Source organism: Leucoraja erinacea, chromosome 27, assembly GCF_028641065.1.
Source record: "Leucoraja erinacea ecotype New England chromosome 27, Leri_hhj_1, whole genome shotgun sequence".
NCBI classification, from domain to species: Eukaryota; Metazoa; Chordata; class Chondrichthyes; order Rajiformes; family Rajidae; genus Leucoraja; species Leucoraja erinaceus.
The window spans coordinates 39286-62028 of NC_073403.1; the positions used below are offsets into that span (position 1 = coordinate 39286).

Here is a 22743-nt window from a genome sequence, read left to right on the forward strand (position 1 = left end):
TATATCCTTTTTATAAGGCCAGAGGCCCTCAAGAAATCAAACAACACATTTACTCCTTTTCCTTCCCCTCCATACTCTAGAATGTTCTTTTCTGATATATCTGTCATTCCAATTTTCTTCATTTCTCTTCAAAATTCTGATCAAAACTCTTCTTTCTGTTGCACATCTTCTACATGCAACTAGAGCATGCTGAACTGTTTCCGGCTGATGGCATTCCTCACACATCCCAGTGTTTTCCCAACATTGACTATGGGTTGCATCTACTTTCGCTTTATGAAGGAATCAATTCCTCTAATTACAGGCAATTCCAATTTCTGTCCGACACTCCCACCTAATGGCCTACTGCTGTAATTACAGGTAATTGCAATGTGTGGCCAACACTTCCACCCAGTGGCGTGCACCCTAAATGACAAGCGGAGCCAATATCTGACAGGGGTCGGCGTATTTTTTTTCAATTCGTTTTCGCGACCTGGGCACTGCAGCCAGTCCTGGTGCACGCTGGCGACCTGGTCGCAAGGCTATAGACAATAGGTGCAGGAGTAGACCATTCGGCCCTTCGAGCCAGCACCGCTATTCTACCCACAAGGTAGACATGGCGGGAAATAACAGGAAGTGGACAGCGTATAACAGGGCTGTGATTGGCTGATCCACCTGGCGCGGTGATTGGTTGATCTACCTAGCGCTGTGATTGGTCAATCTACTTAGAGCTGTGATTGGTCGATCTACCTAGCGCTGTGATTGGCCGATTTACCTTGTGCTGTCATTGGCCGAACTGCCTCGAGCGGTGATTGGCCGAACTACCTGGAGCGGTGATTGGCCGAACTACCTGGAGCGGTGATTGGCCGAACTACCTGGAGCGGTGATTGGCCGAACTACCTGGAGCGGTGATTGGCCGGACCACCGGGCGCTGTGATTGGTTAAAAGGTCAGCTGTCATGGCGCCTTGCGGCCTACAGCTTTTGCTCCTCATCGTCACCGCGGCCTCGGCTGAGATTCGCTTCCCGACTCTGGCGCACCTGCGGCCGGCCGCGAGCGACGAGGAGCAGACGGAGGCGGTGCAGGAGCTGTGCCGTCGGCTGCTTGGATCCCGAGCCGGTGATTTCGTGCTGACGGTAAAGAAGCCGCGGGCCGAGGCCGAGACGTTCGAGTTGCGTTCGCTGCCCGACGGGCGGGTGTCGGTGCTGGGCAGCAGCGGTGTGGCGGCGGCCAGCGGCCTCTATTCGTACCTGCGCGACTTCTGCGGCTGCCATGTGTCGTGGTCCGGGCGGCAGCTCGACCTCCCGACGCCGCTGCCTCGTCTGCCCGGGCCCCTGTGGGTCACGGCGCCCAACAGGTAACGCCACCTCCAGGCCCGGGGCGCGGCCGCTTGTCTTCCACCCCGCACATGCCACGACCTGCAGGCGCTGTCATCTACAGTGAAACGTAGCAATGTTACAATATTTTGAGATTAAAAAAATCAAGTCTGCAATTTATCCCATCAGATAAAGGACAAAAATTAAGCTTAATTAGACACCTAATTCACGTTCATATCTTCAGTATTAAAAAAGTTATGGTCATTTTCATGCTTAAATTAGCATCTTGTTCCCTATTGCTTTTACATTGACTTAACTCAAAAGCTGTGATCGAGGACAGTCAAAAGCCCATAACTTTCATAAAAATTTATGAAATTTTCAGTTATTATCGATTGAAGCATTCTGAAACAAATATGAATCAATCTTGTTCCCAGATGTTGGAAAATCGAAGGTACACAAAAATGCTGGAGAAACTTAGCGGGTGCAGCAGCATCTATGGAGCGAAGGAAATAGGTAACGTTACCCATTTCCTTCGCTCCATAGATGCTGCTGCACCCGCTGAGTTTCGCCAGCATTTTTGTGAAACAATCTTACTTGGATGACCTGAAATTAAAGCATATAATTAGTTAGTTACCTAATTGTAGCTAATTACAAAATTCAATTACTAGATCTAAACACCTATCCATTTCTTAAGAAAAGGTTAACATTTTTAAATAGCCTAAGTGTCCAAATAACATTCACACGAGAATTCACAATAAACCTCATTGTCATAAATTTATAGGCAAAATGGAAGAAATTTAATGTTTAATTCCCGTAAATTAATGGGCATTTTAATCATCTTGCGAGTGGGTTTTTGTGGAACGCGATCGATTGGAACATTGCGGTTGCAGTGAATTTGAACCCCATATCGGCAAGAAAAACACTGCCGGTTCGTATGGGGCCAAAATCACATTTTCGCCAATGAAATTTGGATTAAAGTCATCCTAAGAAGCAAGTCGGAACGATTTTTCTGCAGCAGCTAAACAGCCTGAGAAAGTTCAACTCCGACAGGCTGGAGAAAACGGCATTTTATAGGCGCCAAAGTCGCACACACGGCCAGTGGCAGAACTGCAGTGCCGCAGAAGGTGAGTATTGTAACATCGCTAAAACATGAGGTGCTGCACTCACCCAGCATCTCCCGACCCGAAACATTGCCTGTCTATTCCCTCCACAGATGCTGCCGAACCCCCTGACTCCTCCATCACGTTGTGTCTTTGCTTTTGAAAACCGGCATCTATGGTTCCTTGATTATCAGCCATAGAAACATAGAAAATAGGTGCAGGAGTAGGCCATTCGGCCCTTTGAGCCTGCACTGCCATTCAATATGATCATGGCTGATAATCCAACTCAGTATCCCGTACCTGCCTTCTCTCCATACCCCCTGATCCGTCTAGCCACAAGGGCCACATCTAACTCCCTCTTAAATATAGCCAATGAACTGGCCTCAACTACCCTCTGTGGCAGAGAGTTCCAGAGATTCACCACTCCATGATCCATGATCACATTGAATGGCGGTGCTGGCTCGAAGGGCCGAATGGCCTACTCCACCTATTGTCTGTTGTTCCTTGTGTCCAGCTTAACGGTACTGCGAAGGTTAGTAAAACTTAGATTTAGATTAGATTAGATCCTGGTGCAGAGTTAGTACTTGTGCCTTTGGGATGTAGTACAAGTACAAGCATAATAGGGAGGTTGCACGGCAGTACCTGTACTGTTGCCATGCAACGCCAACTGGAGTACACGTAGTGAACTGCAGTTAAGTACTTACCATGGATTCTAGTGTAGCGGGCCCGTCTTCTGTCCCCGCATCTGGACTCCACAGTGACTAATTCCACACTCGCAGACCCCGGGCTGTCTATCCCTGCGGCCGGAGGGGGAGGGGGGGGGGGGGGGGGGGGGGATCAGTGACTCTGGCTGGGCGGAGGGACCAAACTGTCCCCAACTCTGCTGCAGATGACGGGAACCTTTCTAGGAGCCGTGGCCCCGTTCAACCCGGTCCCATGTGTGGGCGCTGCCGACCCACAGCTCGTGACAGTGCAGCCGCACAGGGGGAGAGTGGGCGGAGGGTGGCCATGGGGGGAGAGTGGGGGCTGGCCAGAGGGATGCGCTACTGCGGCCGTTTACATCTTGGTGCTCGGGTTCAGAGCAAAGATACTAGAGCATTTAATTCAGAGGGCTCAGTCGCTCTCCACAATTATTTACAGCGCAAACATTTACCATTTTCTGCGGTTTCTAACAGGTAAGAAAGTACATGTTTCGTGTGTTAACAGTTTATGCCGGAAGCTGCCATGTCCTCCAGATGGATTGAGCTGCTCCGTGCATCACATAGAAACACATCGAGCCAGCACCGCCATTCATTGTGATCATGGCTGATCGTCCCCTATTAATAACCCGTGCCTGCCTTCTCCCCATATCCCTTGACTCCACTAGCCCCTAGAAATCTATCTAACTCTCTCAAATCCATCCAGTGATTTGGCCTCCACTGCCCTCTGTGGCAGGGAATTCCATAAATTCACAACTCTCTGGGTGAAAACATTTTTTCTCACCTCAGTCTTAAATGACCTCCCCTTTATTCTAAGACTTTATTCTTATTCAAAGATTCACGGGGAGAGCCGGGCGGCAGCAGCCGTTATGGTCATGCGGGACACAAGAAGGTGGCCAACGGGAGGCAAAAAAATGACTGGGGTGGGGGGGGGGGAAGAAAGATTTTATTAAAAATGTGTACAGAAAAATGACTACATTTAATGAGGAGTGGATTTGTGAATGTAAAAGTAAAATCGCTAGTGAAATGGTAAAAATATCGGCGTTTTTGCATCTGGTTTTTGCGGAGCAACGAATCAAAGGCAAAATCAAAATGACATACACCTACACCCACACACACACACAGTTTTAAAAGTATTTAGATAGATTTCTAGTTGTAAACTAATTTAGAAATTCGGATTACTGTTGAAATTTGTGTAACTAAATTATTTTCTCCAAAGTGCATTCATCCAATCAGATTTTTCGCCAAGTGCATGTCTTTTTAAATCTCTGACTATGAACACCACTGGGAGAGGGAAAAAAATATTCAAATTCCATTCACAGTTTCTATCTCACTTTAAATGTATGCCTTTGACTGGACTAGTCCAGGAGCACAGCATGTAGAGCAGCAGTCTTAGTTCCAAAGTCAGATTTAATTGTAATCTCTGCTGTTTGTATGCAGTATGCATGCTTCATAGTGCAAGCTTCATAGTCTACTATCTACCTCATTGGAGACCCTCAGACTATTTTTGATCGGACATTACTGAACTTATCTTGCACTAAATATTATTCCCGTATTGTATTTTAACTGAATTTTGACTATTGTATTTACACTGAATGGCTTGATTGCAATCATGTACTGTCTTTCCACTGTACCTCGATACATGTGACTAAACTTCATAATGCAAGTATATTCTGGTGCTAAGGTAGAATTATACAGAATGATTCAAGAGACCGATAGTTGATACTGGAGTTCATCCTCGGGCTCCTGTACCACCTTCCTGTTGGCAGCAGCAAGATGATCATATTGCCATGATCACATTGAATGGCGGTGCAGGCTCGAAGGGCCGAATGGCCTACTCCTGCACCTAATTTCTATGAGAGAGAGGCCAGGGTGGTGAGGGTCTTTGATAGTCGTTACCTTCTTGAGGCAGCTCTTCCTGTAGATCCCTTTGGTTGGGAGCTTAATATCTTTAATGGACTGCGCAGTGTGCACCACTTTGTGTGGACTCCGTTCTTGAGCATTTGAATATCCGGTCTCTACACTTTCCACTGTACACTTATAGAAATTTGATAAGAGTATTCGGTGACATGCTGAATCTTCCCAAACCTCAGCTGTATAACTATGAATCTTTATGAACTTGAGTGGTAGAGTGACATTGTGGACTTACTGACATGTATGAGTTGTGAATTATTAAATTTAGAATGTGCATCGCTTACATTGTGTTTGACCACATGATTTACCCCAAAATAATACATTAAATGTATAATTAGAAGGGGTCATTATTAAATGTAATGATTGTCTCTGATTCCACCGCCACCTAAACCAGTGCTTTCCAGTTATCAACCACTGTTTTAAATAAACAATGCAGGAGAGAGAACACGGTATCTATGTGTATTTCAGTTACTTTAATAAATATCCTACAAATATTTAAGTCTGAATATTTGAAAATTAATCCATTGTCTGGAATTTTTTTTATGATTATGTTTTAGGTTCCGTTATTATCAGAATGTTTGTGTATACAGCTATTCATTTGTTTGGTGGAATTGGGAGCGATGGGAGAAAGAGATTGACTGGATGGCATTAAGTGGCATTAATCTAGCCTTGGCATTTACTGGTCAAGAAGCCATATGGCAACGGGTAAGGCATTTCTGCAGTTTTAAGTGTGTAATTTCTAGTTTTAAATTAATTTAGAAATTCAGATTACTGTTGAAATCAGTGTAACGATAAATTCTTTTCTCCAAAGTGCATTCATCCTATCAGATTTTTTGCTAAATGCATGTCTTTTGAAATCTCTGACTATGAACCTCATTCTTGGAAGCAATGAGCTCTTGATTGTAAAGAGCAGTTTTCTTGTGCATACCCCCTCCATGGAATGTAATTCACTCATTTATATTCCTTAGTGTTGAACCATCTGCTAATGTATACATTTTACATATCTAATCCCATTGTGATATTGTAATTATAAAATCTGCAAGAGTACACTGTAAATCTGAAAGGGGATCAACCCCGGCTGCTCCATTGTGGCCTTGTGCCTGAAAAGCCTCAATCCTGGAACAGTACAATAAATCTTGTACACGGTACTCTAGTTCTGCTGCAACTAACATTTAATGAGGGTTCAACATAACACCTCTGCTCTTTGCTTATCTTGGATATGTAACCAACCACTCTCAATATGTGCTGTCATTTAAAATGATTTATGTACACAGATTTCCTGGCACAAGGATTACATCTGTATCATTAGGCGTGTATTGTCTCTGCTTGCCTTTTCTCGTTTCTGGCCACAAAAGATCTGTCTCTAGCATCTATTCGCTCCATTCTCGGCAGAATGTCAAGTTGGCCCAGAGGGCTTGTTTCCGTGCTATATGACTTAATATCCGTTCTAAGTGTGGTGACCACAGTGCTGCAGATATATCGCCTAACCAATGTTTATCAAGTTGTACCATTCTCCCTACTGTCATGACTTATAATAACGTATCTCTTATGGGCCAGAGATGTAATGCTGAGGCTCTATAAGGTACTGGTCAGGCCGCATTTCGAGTACTGTGAGCAAATTTGAGCCCCATATCTGAGGAAGGATGTGCTGGCTCTGGAGAGGGTCCAGAGGAGGTTTGCAATAATGATTCCAGGAATGAGTGGGTTAGCATATGATGAGCGTTTGACAGCACTGGGCCTCTACTCACTGGAGTTTAGAAGATTGAGGGGATATCCTCATTGAAACTTACAGAATAATGAAAGGCACAGATAGTGGATGTGAAAAGAATGTTTCCGCTGCTGAGAGTCTAAGACCAGTCATAGCCTCAGTATTAAAGGCCGCTCTTTTAGAAAGGAGGTGAGGAGGAACTTCTTTAGTCGGAGGGTAGTTAATCTGTGGAACTCATTGCCACAGAGTGCCGTGGAGATCAAGTCAGTGGATATTTTTATGGCAGAGACAGACAAATTCTTGATTAGAATTGAGGACAAGGCAGGAAAATGGGATTCGATCAGCCATGGTAGACAAAATTGCTGGAGAAACTGAGCGGGTGCGACAGCATCTGTAGAGCGAAGGAAATAGGCAATGTTTCGGGCCGAAACCCTTCTTCAGAAGGATCTGAATTAATCAAGGATCTCTGTAATTTGCTCCATTCAACTTTCCCACGATCCTGACTAGTCTCCCAGTTCTTTCTGCTGAAAAACCTCCCCATAGCATGATGCTACCACCACCATGCTTCACCGTAGGTATGGTATTGGCCAGGTGATGAGCGGTGCTTGGTTTTCTCCAGACATGACGCTTGGCATTCAGGCCAAAGAGTTAAATCTTGGTATCTTCAGACCAGAGAATTTTTTTTCTCATGCCTTTTAGCAAACTCCAAGTGGGCTGTCATGTGGCTTTTACTGAGGAGTGATTCCATCTGGCCACTCTACCATAAAGGCCTGATTGGTGAAGTGCTGCAGATATAGTTGTCTTTCTGGAAGGTTCTCCCATCTCCACAGAGGAACTCTGGAGCTCTGTCAGAGTGACCATCGGGTTCTTGGTCACCTCCCCGACCAAGGTCCTTCTCCCCGATTGCCCAGTTTGGCCGGGCGGCCAGCTCTATGAAGAGTCTTGGTGGTTCCAAATTTAAGAATGACGGAGGCCACTGTGCTCTTCGGGAATTGCAATGCTGCAGAAATAGTTTTATACCCTTCCCCAGATCTATGTCTCAACACAATCCTGTCTCAGAGGTCTACGGACAATTCCTTCGTCTTCATGGCTTGGTTTTTGCTCTGACATGCACTGTCAACTGTGGGACCTTATATAGACTGGTGTGTGCCTTTCCAAATCATGTCCAATCAATTTAATTAATCACTGGTGGACTCCAAATCCAACATCTCAAAGATAATCAATGGAAACGGGATGAACCCAAGCTCAATTTTGAGTGGCATAGCAAAGAGCTGAATACTTATGTAAATGTGATAATTCAGTTATTTCTTAATTATTTTGCAAACATTTCTAAACACCTGTTTTCTTCATTCTGGGGTATTGTGTGCAGATTGATGATTAAAAAAAAAAGGAATTTAATCCATTTTAAAATAAGGCTGTAATGTTACAAAATGTGAAGGGGTCTGAATACTTTCTAAATACACTGTATATATATGATGTCTACAGCTCTACCCTCTTCATCCTTTTTGTTCACATCTTCAAAAAAACTCAATTGGATTTGTGAGATATGACTTCCCATGTACAAAACCATGCTGACTATCCCTATTTGGCTCATGCTCATCTAAATACATGTATCTTATCTCAGAATACTCTAATAACTGTTCAACCACATATGTGAGGCTCACTGGCCTGTAGTTCACATGCTTTTTCCTACAGCCTTAGTGAACAGAGGCACATTTACTTCCCCCAGTCTTCCTGCACCTCACCTGTTTTTAATGATCTTGTAAATCTCAGCCAGATATCCTCAACAGGTATGCAACTCTGGATACCATTTGGTGGGTGGGGGGGAGAGTAGAGTCAGGGGAGAGCAGCAGCAGTCGTGGCCAGGCCAAGCTCTGAGGCACGGTGAGTTAGGATAAAATTAGAAATGAGCAATAATGGGAGACTTGTTTATTAGGGGGACAGCCTATCCCAACGTTTAAGATAGTTAGACAGGTACATGGATAGGACAGCTTTGGAGGGATATGGATCAAGCGCAGGCAAGTGGAACTAGTGTAGCTGAGACATTGTTGACCAGTGTGGCGAGTTGGGCCAAAGGGCCTGTTTCCACACTGTATTACTCTTGAGATTCTGCAACAGATTGGACTCGTATCACTATGGTATTCTTGTGCCAAGGTCATCCTGGTGCCAAGGCCCTCACCCAGAGAGTTGTGAGTCTGTGGAATTCTCTGCCACAGGCAGTAGAGGCCAATTCATTGGATGGTTTCAAGAGTTAGCTCTTGGGGCTAACGGAATCAAGGGATATGGGAAGGAAGCAGGAACGGGGTACTGATTTTGGATGATCAGCCATGATCATATCGAATGGCAGTGCTGATTTCTGGGCGGCTGTATAACATACTTTAGGGAGAGGGCGAACAGTCGGAAGTCATGTACATTGGTGCAAATGACATGGGTAGAAAAGGTGATGATGTCCTGTGAATTGAATATAGGTAGATAAGCAGCAGATTAAAAAGCAGAACCCTAAGGACAGTAATCTTTGGATTACTCCCAATGCCACATGCTAGTGAGGGTACGAATGGGAAGATAGGACAGGTGAATGAATGGCTCTGGCATTGGTGCAGGGACCAGGCAGGGTTTAAGATTTTTAGACTATTAGAGTAGAGATGATTTGTACTGGAATGAGCTACCAGAGGAAGTAGAGGAGGCAGGTACTAAAATAGCATTTAAAAGATACTTTGATGGGTACATAGAAAGGAAAGATGTATGGGGACATCCATTTTTAAAACATCTACTATTTCCTCTTTTTCTCTCAATTTCACTGTCTCCCTCCGAGTTTTCCAACTATAATGTTTTTTTGGAAGAACACAGAAGTATTCATTAAGACGCCGTCTACTTCCTCTGGCTCCATACAAATTGTTTGTTTGCTCCCTTACAGTTATCTCTTTTTATATATACATAAAATGCTTTACTTAATCTTGCTCCGTTTAGTAAAGTCAAAATTTAGATTATGTGCACCAAAGGTATACATGGTCATTTGAAACTTTTTTAGTGGGATGTGCCAAGTGGATGAAACATTTCACCATCTACCCTCCCCCTACCTCCCCCCACCATTCTTCAGCTAATTTTATTTACAACTTGGTTCAATCCATTGAATGTAGTAAACTCTATGGTACCAGGCAACATCCATGCTGTGTGCTAAATACATTTGTAGAACTGCACACACCAACACATAAGCTGTTCATGTGATTCCTGACCTTTATGGAGCATTTGCTTCTTTGATATTGAAGCAGGCAGTTCCCACAGTATTAAGACTTAAAAATGTCCAGGGATTGTAATATACATCAAATAATGCATCAAATAAAGTTAGTACAATTCTGGAGGCAGACAGTGACTGTCTCCACCAAGAGAATCATCCTGATACAGGGTTTTGACCCAAAATTTTGGCTTTTCCTCCCCCCCCCTCCCCCCCCCCCCCCCCCCCCCCCCCCATAGATGCTGTTTAACCTGCTGAGTTCCTCCACCATTTTGTCTGTTGCTCCAGATTCTACCAGTCTCTGCACTCTCTTGTATCTCCACCAAGAACATGATCTTTGCACTAACATTCAATAGCATTGCTATTTTCTAAACCAGCTGCTGTCTTGAGGAGAAGATGTGGGTCACCTTGGACCAGGCAATTTACTCAATCAACCACATGAATACTAAAGCTATAAAAGCAGGTAATGCACTGAATGACTCCCAAAAGCCATTCTACCATCCACACATCAGAAGCATGATGGACCACCAGTATACTAGTTGGTTCCAACGTTAAAAAGAACTTGACTCCATCCAGGACAAAGCATCTGATAATGGACATCAAATCCTCTGCCTTTTTATCAGTACCTAGCCAATTGCCGAGTAACTGCAGAGTTGGTTTATATTCAGAACAGGCACTAATATGTTTTCCATTTTATTTTAGGTATACCTTTCACTTGGACTCACTCAGGCAGAAATTGACAGCTTTTTTGTTGGGCCGGCATATCTTGCGTGGGAGCGTATGGGCAATATGCACAGCTGGGCAGGGCCATTGTCATATTCCTGGAATACAAATCAGTTGAATCTTCAGGTAATAATCAGCATTTAAACATGTGTTTTTGATTTATTTTACCTCTAGGGTACCAACTGTTTCCATGCAACACACACTAATGTATCTATCAATAGTAGTTTCATATGAAAGCACTCAATAGTTAAACACGTTGTTTTCTCTATGTAAGGTATGGCGAACACTATGAAGTGCAAGGTGTAGGAAGGAACTGCAGATACTGGTTTAAACCAAAGATAGACGCACAATGCTGGAGTGGAGAAGGGTCTTAACCCAAAACGTCACCAGAGTTTCTGCCTGTTCAGCTGAGTTACTCCAGCATTTTGTGTCTATCTTCGCTATAAATTGTAATCCTGCTTGAATAATCAGTGTGGAACAAGTGAAAGTGCGAAGAATAATAGCTTATTTTAAGGCAAAACAGATTAAATTATTGTTTCCCCTGGCTCCCCTGAAGAAGAGACAACCAGGGGCGCCAGGGAGATGGCAGCCCTGCCGGCAGTCTGTTCGTTTTTTCATCTTTTGTTATTTTTAGTGTTTGTTAAAATTTTGTTTTAATGTACTTCGGTTTGTTTTATGTGGGGGGAGGGGCCAGACGCTGCCGGCCATGGGAGACAAGACCGTCCCGTCAACAGAGGGCTCGAGGCCCCCGACCGAGGAAGGACAAAAGGAAGGACGAACTTTAGTTCGCCTTCCTTCACAGTGAGGAGTGTGTAGGAGTCACTGTGGTGGATGTTCATGTTAAAATGTGTTTTCAAATCTGTTGCTTTTAATTGTATGACTGACGTGGCCAGTGAAATTCCTCGTATGTTGCAAAACATTCTTGGCGAATAAAAATCTGATTCTGATTCTGAAGAAGGGTCTCGACCCAAAACATAACCTATTCCTTTTCTTTGGAGATGCTGTCTGACCCACTGAGTTATTCCAGCTTTTTGTGTCTACACAATAAATACAATGATGGGGGCAGACAAGTAGATTGGTGTAAAGATTGTCATGCAATCTGAAGTAGTGCATAAATATATATAAGAATAACAACATCATTACTGAATGACGTAAGAATATGTGGCATCACCTACGGAAAGATAGGTATTGATTGGTTAAGGAGCAGTGGGAAAGAAGTTGTTCTTAAGTGGATATCTGGACTTTCAAGCTCCTGGTTCTTCTGGAAGGTAGACAAGAGAAAAGTAAATGGCCAAGGTTGCACTTGGCATTATTGATGATACATTCAGCTTACCTAATGCAATGCTCTATGAAGATGGACTGGATGGAAGGAAGTGATGAGCCTGTGATGGACTGAGGTGTGGTCACCACTCTGCAGGTTTAGGCAGTCACTTCAGGTACCTAAGAAACTAAATGCATTGATGTTTTCTTGATCACTGCAAGAAAAGAGACCGGGCTGATGTTATGTATGTTGGGAACGAAGCTGAAGAGCACCTCTTCCTTAGTTCCCAATGATTCAACTCTTTTATCTTACTGATGTTGAGGTCTAGGTTGTTGTTCTGACCCCATGGTGCAACGTTGATCTCTTTCCTGCACTGTCTTTTTAAATTGTTGATACCGCCAACAACAGTGGTAATGTTGCAAAACTTTTACTTGTTGCACTTAGCCACATGATCATAGGTGTACAGGTAGTAGAACAAGGGACTGAGCACATGTTGTGAGACTACCTGCAACTTCAAGTAAAAATAACTTATTTCCCAGATCCCCATAACTCTCATTACATGCTTAAATATATCCCTGTTGCTCTGTGACACTGTAGCCACGTGGAAAGGTTTCTTACTACCAACCCCATCTATACACTTCTATACACCTGTATTGGGTCCATCAGCCTTCTCTGTTCCCAGGAAAATAAATCTGGCATATCCCGTTTTTCCTCATAAAAGAAATATTTCACCCCAGCCAATATCCTGGTGAATCTCCTCTACAACCTCTTAATAGCAATCATGTATTTCCTACAGTGTGGGACCAGAGCGGCGCACTATATTCCAACTGTGGCCTCAGTGTTTTATAAAGCTATATCAACACCTTCCTGCTCTTGTACTTGGTGCCCTAGTGAAATCAGGTAGCACCTTCACTGCCTTGTCTACCTGTGGGTATCCTACCTTTAATAGACACCCCTCTCTCTCCCCGCCACAAACTGCATCATATAATACTTATTGGAAATAAGTTCCATCTGCCTTTGCCCTGCCTAATTTTCCAGCTGATCAATTATAATACAATTTCAACAACAAATCATGGCAGCTACAGGTATATTGGTTCCAAGCACCATTGATTTATGTTGCATCCAAGACGGGGGCAGTTCATGAACTCGATAGTTGCAGTTTGTTTCATGGCGGCTTCTATTATTTCGCTGGAGGTTCCCTTCCTTCTGATTGCACTCTGCCTGATCCTGTACTTTAACATGCCTTTTCTCTTTGATCTTAAATGCCAACCAAGTCAAGTCAAGTCAAGTTTATTTGTCACATACACATGCGAGATGTGCAGTGAAATGAAAGTGGCAATGCTCGCGGACTTTTGTGCAAAAGACAAACAACAAAACAACCAAACAAATTATAAACACAATCATAACACACATATTCTTTTACATAATAAATAATAGAAGGAAAAACGTTCTGTAGAGTTAGTCCCTGGTGAGAAAGGCGTTTACAGTCCGAATTGCCTCTGGGAAGAAACTCCTTCTCAACCTCTCCGTTCTCACTGCATGGCAACGGAGGCGTTTGCCTGACCGTAGCGGCTGGAACAGTCCGTTGCAGGGGTGGAAGAGGTCTCTCATGATTTTGTTTGCTCTGGAGTTGCACCTCCTGTTGTATAGTTCCTGCAGGGGGGTGAGTGAAGTTCCCATAGTGCGTTCGGCCGAACGCACTACTCTCTGCATAGCCTTCTTGTCCTTGGCAGAGCAATTCCCGAACCAGATGGTAATGTTCCCGGACAAGATGCTTTCCACCGCCGCTGCGTAGAAGCACTGTAGGATCCTCGGAGACACTCTGAATTTCCTCAATTGCCTGAGGTGGTAAAGACGCTGCCTTGCCTTACTCACCAGTGCTGAGGCGTGTGATGACCATGTCATATCCTCAGAGATGTGGACTCCCAGATATTTAAAACAGTTCACCCTATCCACAGGATCCCCATTTATACTCAATGGAGTGTAGGTCCTCGGATGATGTGCCCTCCTAAAGTCCATGATCAGCTCCTTCGTTTTTTTGATGTTCAAGAGGAGGCTGTTCTCCTGGCACCAGAGTGCTAGATCAGCCACCTCCTCCCGGTAGGCCTTCTCATCATTGTCTGAGATCAGGCCCACCACCACAGTGTCATCAGCAAACTTAATTATTGAATTGGAGCTGAACCTAGCCACATTCTCCTTGGTTATCATACTCCTAGTTATTTACAAAAGACATAGTTTTATTCATTAAACAGTTTATTTTCCAGATTTGAGCTATTCCACATCATTCATGTTACTCTTGCCTGATACTGAATCACTCTTGGATCCCCATACAAGAATCTTCATACTGATGATCTTGTATTCCAATACAGATGTCCATTGTTTTCAAACGTTGCAGTCTCTCATGTTTTCTCTTTGTCTTGAAGAGTATTTTGCCCCTCATATATTTTTGTTTGAAGATTGATATTTTGTTGGCATGTTCCTATTTGTATTGTCCTGGCTGTCTGTTGGCTTTTAGCATAACACCACAATCAAACAGCCTGCATTTTAAACATGATCCTGTTAGGGCACCATCCTTACTGTAAGCATTGTTTAAACTTAACTAATCCTGATGGGTTGTTTCTCAACTTGTGCAATGCTGAAGCATGTTATATTTGTATTAACAATCTTCACAACAGCGCCTTCACGATGATATGAAAAAGAAGATCAGAAATATTTTACAATAGGCTTATAAATTTAATAGATTTCTCAATTTATTTAGCTCCTTCTTACAATCTGTTTTGTTGATGCCCTAAACCAAAAATAAATGAAGTATATTGTAAATTACAATGGGAATGGATAAATCTTCAAACTGAACTGAGGTAGACAAACATGCTGGAGACAAACATGCTGGAGCAACTCAGCGGGTGAGGCAGCATCTATGGAGCGAAGGAATAGGTGACATTTGGGGTTGAGACCCTTCTTCAGACTGATGTGGGGGGGGGCGGGAAGAAGAAAGGAAGAGGCAGAGACAGTAGGCTGTGGGAGAGCTGGGAAGGGCAGGGGAAGGAGGGAGAAAGCAGGGACTACCTGAAATTGGAGGTCAATGTTCATACCCAAGCGAAATATGAGGTGCTGCTCCTCCAATTTGCAGTGGGACTCAATCTGACCATGGAGGAGGCCCAGTACAGAAAGGTCGGATTCAGAATGGGAGGGGGAGTTGAAGTGCTGAGCCACCGGGAGATCAGGTTGGTTAATGCGAACTGAGCGGAGGTGTTGGGCGAAGCGATCGCCAAGCCTGCGCTTGGTCTCACCGATGTAGAGCAGCTGACACCTAGAACAGTGGATGCAATAGATGAGGTTGGAGGAGGTGCAGGTGAACCTCTGCCTCACCTGGAAAGACTGCTTGGGTCCTTGGATGGAGTCGAGAGGGGAGGTAAAGCAACAAGTGTAGCATTTCCTGCGGGTGCAAGGGAAAGTACCAGGGGAGGTGGGGTGGCTTGGGTGGGAAGGGATGAATTGACCAGGGAGTTACGGAGGGAACAATTTCTGTGGAAAGGGGAGGAGATGGGAAGATGTGGACAGTGGTGGGATCCCGTTGGGGGTGGCGAAAATGTCAGAGGATTATCTGTTGTATGCGACGGTTGGATAGGGTGGAGGTGAGGACAAGGGGAACTCTGTCCGTGTTACAAGTGGGGGAATGGGGAGTGAGAGCGAAGCTACGAGATGTAGAGGAGACCCTGGTGAGAGCCTCATCTATAGTCAAAGAGGGGAAACCCCCGTTCCCTAAAGAATGAACTGAACTGAGGACGTTTTTTACCTACAGTGTGGAAAATGAAACTCACCAACTCCATGCCAACCTTCGATCATCCATTCTATTAGTTCCCTGCTATTCCACTTTCTCATCCACCCTACGCACCAGGAGTAATTTTGGAGGCCAATTAACATACAAACTCGCACGTCTTTGGAATGTAGAAGGAAACCGGAGCACTGGGAGGAAACCCACAAGGTCATAGGGAGAGCATGCAAACTCCACACTTGCAGCACCCGAGGTCATGATCAAACCCGGGTCTTTGGCGATGTGAGGCAGCAGCTCTACCAGCTGCACTACGGGTGTTGCTTCATATATTCTGAGCCATCCTGTTGTTTTAGGGTAACTTGTATTGGTTAAAAATTGATTGTTTATTGTCCTGCAAAATGTAAAAAAAAAACATTTTACAGGGAGTTTCTAACTAGCAGAATTCTGCCCTCTGATTTTATTTACTTATTCCCAAACTCAGCACCAGATTCTTCAACGGATGAGATCTTTGGGCATGTTGCCAGTCCTCCCTGCCTTTGCTGGATTTGTACCTGCTGCCTTCAATAGGTACACTGTATTCTCTGCTTTTGGAAAATGATGCTCACTAAATTAAAATAGTTTCTTCTGATTTTTGGAAACCCTACATTACAATGTTTCAATAGAAAGGATACACATATCCAACAGCCATGGGGTTCATTTAACCTGATTGCCAGATTTAACCTGGCATTTTAAATATTTGTGGCTAGTTTGTGAGATCTGTAGTTAATACAGAGAAGGATGAGGAGAGATAGCGAAAAATGTTTTCAAAATATGAAAACGGTCTTACGATTGGCAAATGAACTACAAAGAGATTGGGTAGGAAGAATATAGAAAAAAATGTTTTAAATTTAATATGTTGTCTTTTCTTTCATTTGACATTTTCTGTGCATTATATTACTCTATTAAAACTTTTTCACATTTTTGAAAACTTCAGATCACTTCTGATGCCTTTGCTTGAGGGAGGGAGAGTGAGAGAGAACACATTCACCAAACAACAAACAATCTGCTGGAGGAACTCAGTGGGTCGGTGCTGAGTCCTCAGGCAGACTGTTTGTTGCTCTAGATTCTGGAATCTGCAGTCTCTTTCATTAATATTCATCAATCTTGACAAGTAAACAATGACATTTCTGATATTACCTTTAGAAATATTTTTTCCATCCTCTCCAGTGCCTCTTGATCATCTGATAATCTTGTCTGGCTTTAGCCAGAGGGCCTGCACCTAATTTTTCATCTTTCGACAAAGCTTTGGAATAAAAACACTGGGTCAAAGGTCCTCGACTAGCTGAAACCTGTCCTTTCTCATATGTATATTCTTAATTTAAGATTAATTTCCAGTTTTTCAGTGGTAATGCAGTGAAATGGTAGTGGGAGAAATATAATTCAAGATGATTAGTTCTTCCAAATACTAGCTAGGTGATGAGAGATGAAATTACACCAGAGTCTCCTTGTAATAAAAAGCAATTTTAAACCATTGTTTTTCAGATTGTTTCCTAAAGAAAACGTCACGAGGCTCAGCAGCTGGGGGCACTTGAACTGTTCTTATTCTTGCTCGTATTTGCTGGACTCTGAGTCGCCCTTCTTTCAACAAATAGGCAAGATGTTTCAGTTGGAGCTAATTCAGGAGTTTGGCACTGACCATGTTTACAGTGCAGATACATTCAATGAAATGACGCCAAGGTCATCAGATCCTAAATATTTATCTTCAATCAGCAATGCAGTCTTCAAGTCAATGACACAAGGTAACATCTACTCTTAAATTCTTCAGTTAACAATATTATATGCAACCTTGACAGTGGTTCCATCAACAAATGAAATTTCTTATTTATATAACAATAACCATTTAGTTAAGGAATTAAAACTTTAAATTATGAATTTAAAACGGCGTAACTATTTCACATACATCTATGCAAGGGCAGACTCTCACAACCGTTACTGTCGCTGAGCAGAATTTTAAATCTCTACTATTTTAATGTATTTATTTATTTTACCGCAGTGGACCGTTCGGCAATTTGGCTGATGCAAGGATGGCTTTTTCAGTCTTCATTTTGGCGGCCAGCCCAGGTGAAGGCCTTGTTGCATGGAGTACCTTTGGGGAGAATGATTATTCTGGATTTATTTGCTGACAGTAGACCAGCATATTTATTCACAGAATCCTTCTATGGACAACCTTTCATATGGTGCATGTTGCATAATTTTGGTGGCAACACTGGAATGTATGGAACGGTGGAAACTATCAACAGAGGTCCTTTTGAAGCAAGGGCTTTTCCGAATTCCACCATGGTGGGTACTGGAATAACACCAGAAGGAATTGAACAAAATGATGTTGTATATGAGCTAATGAATGAGATTGGCTGGTGCAAAGAGCCCTTAAACCTCTCAAAGTGGGTTACGTCATATGCACAAAGACGGTATGGAAAGAAAAATGATGGTGCAGTAACAGCCTGGTTGCTGTTGTTTCAAAGTGTCTACAACAATACTTTCTATCGGCAGGACCACAACAAAAGTCCATTAGTTCACAGGCCCTCTTTAAAATTGGACACTTCTTTATGGTACAACAAGAGTCATCTTTATGAAGCATGGAAGCATATGCAAATGGCTGCTTCTGAGCTATACTCCAGTGAAACCTTCAGATATGACCTTGTTGACGTGACAAGACAGTCAGTTCAACTTCTAACATCAGAATTTTATGAAGACCTTAAGCTTGCATTTTTTAAACATTCCCTTGTGGGGTTGCAGACTTTGGGAAATGCCTTAATTCATAACCTACTACCTGATCTTGATGACCTCTTGTCCAGTGACAAGCACTTTCTATTGGGCCATTGGTTAGAAACAGCTAGATCCTTAGCAGCAACTGAAAAAGATGCAAACCTGTATGAATTTAATGCTCGTAATCAAATTACTCTTTGGGGACCAAATGGAAATCTTTTGGATTATGCCAACAAGCAGTGGGGTGGTTTGATTAATGATTATTATGCCCCACGGTGGGAACTCTTTGTGTCAACACTGGTCATCTGTCTTGAAATGAGAGTTCCATTCAATCAAGCCCATTTCAACCAAATTTCCTATAAAGTAGAGCAAAACTTTACCATAAACAAAGTGAAGTATCCAGATAAACCATTGGGAAATACCATTGAGATAGCAAAAAAAATGTTCTTGAAATATTATCCCCAAGCAATGAAAATAATTAATTAATCACAAACCCAATTGTGAGCATAAATGTTTAGTATGGGTGAACTTAAATGGAATTATATTTTTTGCTTAGCTGCAATGTGCCTTCATCATATACTGGTTATTCCTATAACTACAGGATGTGCAGTGTAACCTCCATATACTGTTAGATGTCAGCAGTCAAATTTAACAGCCATGGTGTACACAATATGCATTATAAGTGAAATTAACACAACAATTTTGGAATCAGCACCCCAGTTCATTTCCATAACATGGCTCTAGATATCAACATGTGCACGCGGTCTGTTTCTTTTTCTTTCTCTCTCACCCCACTCCTTGTCCCGCACTTTCCCTCTCTCCCCCTCCTGCGTGCACTCTCCCAATCACCACATTTCCGGGCCTTTTCCAGAATCAATTGGTCCCTCCAGAATGCTGCTATTGTCGGAATAATTTTCTCGTAAACACCAATTCATTCCACATGGCTGGATTGTTGCTGCCTACCTGTAACCTTGGAATAAATGAGGCACAGTTTAGCACAAGGGACATGATGAGAATATTGGAACCATAAAATCTCATGTAACTATACAGAACATAGGGCAGATACAAACACCTACTCTCACTGGAGGATAGGTCCCTTGCAGATCGATTGGGTACATTTTCTCTCACTGGCACTCACTAGGTGATGGTTATGCACGCATAGATGCACTGGGATAGGGATCCTAAATGTTTACCTGTTTGTATAATCTATTTGCCTTAATCTGCTCAACTAATCCATTAATTTGTCTTTGTAAATCTAAAACAGTGTAAAGATTTGAGAACATTTAGGATACAGTTGTTGCCTTCTAAATTGTAGGTTTAATAAGTTAGGTCTTTATTCTCTGGAGCGCAGAAGGTTAAGGGGGGACCTGATAGAGGTCTTTAAAATGATGAGAGGGATAGACAGAGTTGATGTGGACAAGCTTTTCCCTTTGAGAATAGGGAAGATTCAAACAAGAGGACATGACTTCAGAATTAAGGGACAGAAGTTTAGGGGTAATATGAGGGGGAACTTCTTTACGCAGAGAGTGGTGGCGGTGTGGAATGAGCTCCCAGTGGAAGTGGTGGAGGCAGGTTCATTGGTATAATTTAAAAATAAATTGGATAGGCATATGGATGAGAAGGGAATGGAGGGTTATGGTACGAGTGCAGGCAGGTGGGACTAAGGGGAAAAAAAAAATTGTTCGGCATGGACTTGTAGGGCCGAGATGGCCTGTTTCCGTGCTGTAATTGTTATATGGTTATATATGTTATATGGTTAAATTTACAATTAAATAAAACATCAATCTTGGGAGACAAGATCATACCCGCTTCCAATCTTTGGATTTGTTGTTACGCTTGCACTTTCTTTATCAGCACTTTCTTTGTGGCTGTAAGACTATATTCAGTATTTTATTTCCTATGTCTTTTTGCACTAGCTGTGACACACTGGAGTGGCATACCAGGCACTCATGTCTTGTATGATCTGTCTGGATAGTACGTAAAACAACGTTTTTCACTCTCTCAATACGTGACAATAACAGATCAATGCTAACATTAATTTTGCAATACATCTGTAAACACCATAGATGGAGATTGCACTGTACTTAAAATTAAAAATATATTGATCAGCTGATGTCACAACCATCAACTAAAACATAAGAATTAAACTTTTCTGTTTTTGATGAACTTGTGTCAACCATTTAGGAAAACTTGCGATATTTTGTGGTTTTGATAAGACATACTGCATGATTGAAAATCTCTAATAGGTGTCTGGTATATGGAGTCTATAATTCATTAACAAAGAAGGGAAGAGATTGAACTTTTTTCACCTTCCATCATAGTGATGAATGTGGAGGAGTCACTGTGGTGTTTTGGTGCTTTTTATTGGTGTGACTGTATGGCAAATTAAATTCCTCGTATGTTGCAAAACATACTTGGCTAATAAAGTATGATTATGATGATGATTACGATTAATATTTGATAATAGCATTGCATCCCAATTAACCTGTTATCTAATTATCGAACAAAAGATGAGGGAAAAGCACAGGGTTTTCTTTATCTGAAGCTGCCTATGATCTTTCTCTAGACTATATCAATGCTGTTAAGGGGTCTTGTCATTAATTTCCCCCTGACATATAACAGCAATTAAAAGACATTTGGACAGTACATGGATAGTAAAGGTTTAGACGGAAGACACAAAATGCCAGACCAGCGAGTGGCCTACTCGTGCACCTATTTTCTACGTTTCTATGAGTAACTCTGCATCAGGCAACATTCCTGGAGAACATAGACAATAGGTGCAGAAGTAGGCCATTCGGCTCTTCAAGCCAGCACCGCCATTCAATGTGATCATGGCTGATCATCCCCAATCAGTACCCCATTCCTGCCTTCTCCCCATATCCCCTAACTCCGCTATCTTTAAGAGCCCTATCTAGCTCTCTCTTGAAAGTATCCAGAGAACCGGCCTCCACTGCTCTCTGAGGCAGAGAATTCCACAGACTCACAACTCTGTGAGAAAAAGTGTTTCCTCGTGGGAATTAACCTTGTAAACCTGCGCTGCACTCCCTCAATAGCAAGAATGTCCTTCCTCAAATTAGGGGACCAAAACTGCACACAATACTCCAGGTGTGGTCTCACTAGGGCCCTGTACAACGCAGATGAGTGACATTTTGGGTTCTCAATGCCAGACTAGTCAGGCTCAACTGGGTTGTCTTTCCCTGCTGATTCTGCCAAGCCCGTTCCTTGGCTGTGGTTTCGTTAGATGGTAAAGTTGATGGGAATCTCACACATCCATTCATGTGCATCAATAATTAGATGACGAGGCTATTGAAAACACTCATGGTTGAGTACACATTCTGAGGTTTTACGTGCCTCGTACATGTTTTTGTCTCTCCAGCTACGTCACATTGCTATATAAAGAAACTGCTTCAATGTCGCTCAAGTTGTAGTGATTGTTTGTGTTGCCATATGGCCAATCTAGTAGGCAGGTTATAACCATATAACCATATAACAATTACAGCACGGAAACAGGCCATCTCGACCCTTCTAGTCCGTGCCGAACACATATTCTACCCTAGTCCCATATACCTGCGCTCTGGTTATGATCTTGTTATCGTCAGCAATCTACATCCTCTATTCATCCATGATTAGCAAACCCAGCCAGGGTTTCCATATTTCCATCTTATTTGTGAATACAGTTGGTTATCATTTAACCGTCATCTTTATGATGCCATTCTTCATTTGTTGTGGGTTTATTGGTTTGCCGGGCCTGAACCATCCGGGCCCACTGTGTCTGTACAGATTGCTGATGTTGGCACATCTGTGGGGATATTGGTTATCCTGCATGCCCTGCTGGGTTTGCAGTGGCTGCTGCAAGCGTGTCTGAGAAGTCATTGGTTCATTCATTTCATATGAAGAAAGACTGGATAGACTCGGCTTGTACTCGCTAGAATTTAGAAGATTGAGGGGGGATCTTATAGAAACTTACAAAATTCTTAAGGGGTTGGACAGGCTAGATGCAGGAAGATTGTTCCCGATGTTGGGGAAGTCCAGGAACAAGGGGTCACAGTTTAAGGATAAGGGGGAAATATTTTAGGACTGAGATGAGAAAATCATTTTTCACACAGAGAGTGGTGAATCTCTAGAATTCTCTGCCACAGAATGTAGTTGAGGCCAGTTCATTGGCTAAATTTAAGAGGGAGTTAGATGTGGCCCTTGTGGCTAAACGGATCAGGGGGTATGGAGAGAAGACAGGTACAGGATACGGAGTTGGATGATCAGCCATGATCATATTGAATGGCGGTGCAGGCTCGAAGG

The 22743-nt window shown here is 42.9% G+C and overlaps 1 protein-coding gene across 1 annotated transcript; it reads left to right on the forward strand.

Moving 5' to 3' along the window:
- Nucleotides 1-852: 852 nt before the first annotated feature.
- Nucleotides 853-20891, forward strand: naglu (N-acetylglucosaminidase, alpha). The gene is made up of 6 exons (XM_055656733.1): nucleotides 853-1332; nucleotides 5561-5708; nucleotides 10646-10792; nucleotides 16184-16269; nucleotides 17224-17480; nucleotides 17735-20891. Exons 1-6 carry the CDS (start codon nucleotides 935-937, stop codon nucleotides 18931-18933), a joined length of 2235 nt encoding a protein of 744 aa, XP_055512708.1. The 5' UTR covers nucleotides 853-934; the 3' UTR covers nucleotides 18934-20891.
- Nucleotides 20892-22743: the final 1852 nt, after the last annotated feature.

Coding starts and splice junctions, on each gene's coding strand:
- naglu (XM_055656733.1), top strand. CDS start 935: ATGGCGCCTTGCGGCCTACAGCTTTTGCTCCTCATCGTCACCGCGGCC. Junction 5,709..10,645: donor AAGAAGCCATATGGCAACGG/GTAAGGCATTTC, acceptor ATTTTATTTTAG/GTATACCTTTCACTTGGACT. Junction 16,270..17,223: donor GTACCTGCTGCCTTCAATAG/GTACACTGTATT, acceptor ATTGTTTTTCAG/ATTGTTTCCTAAAGAAAACG.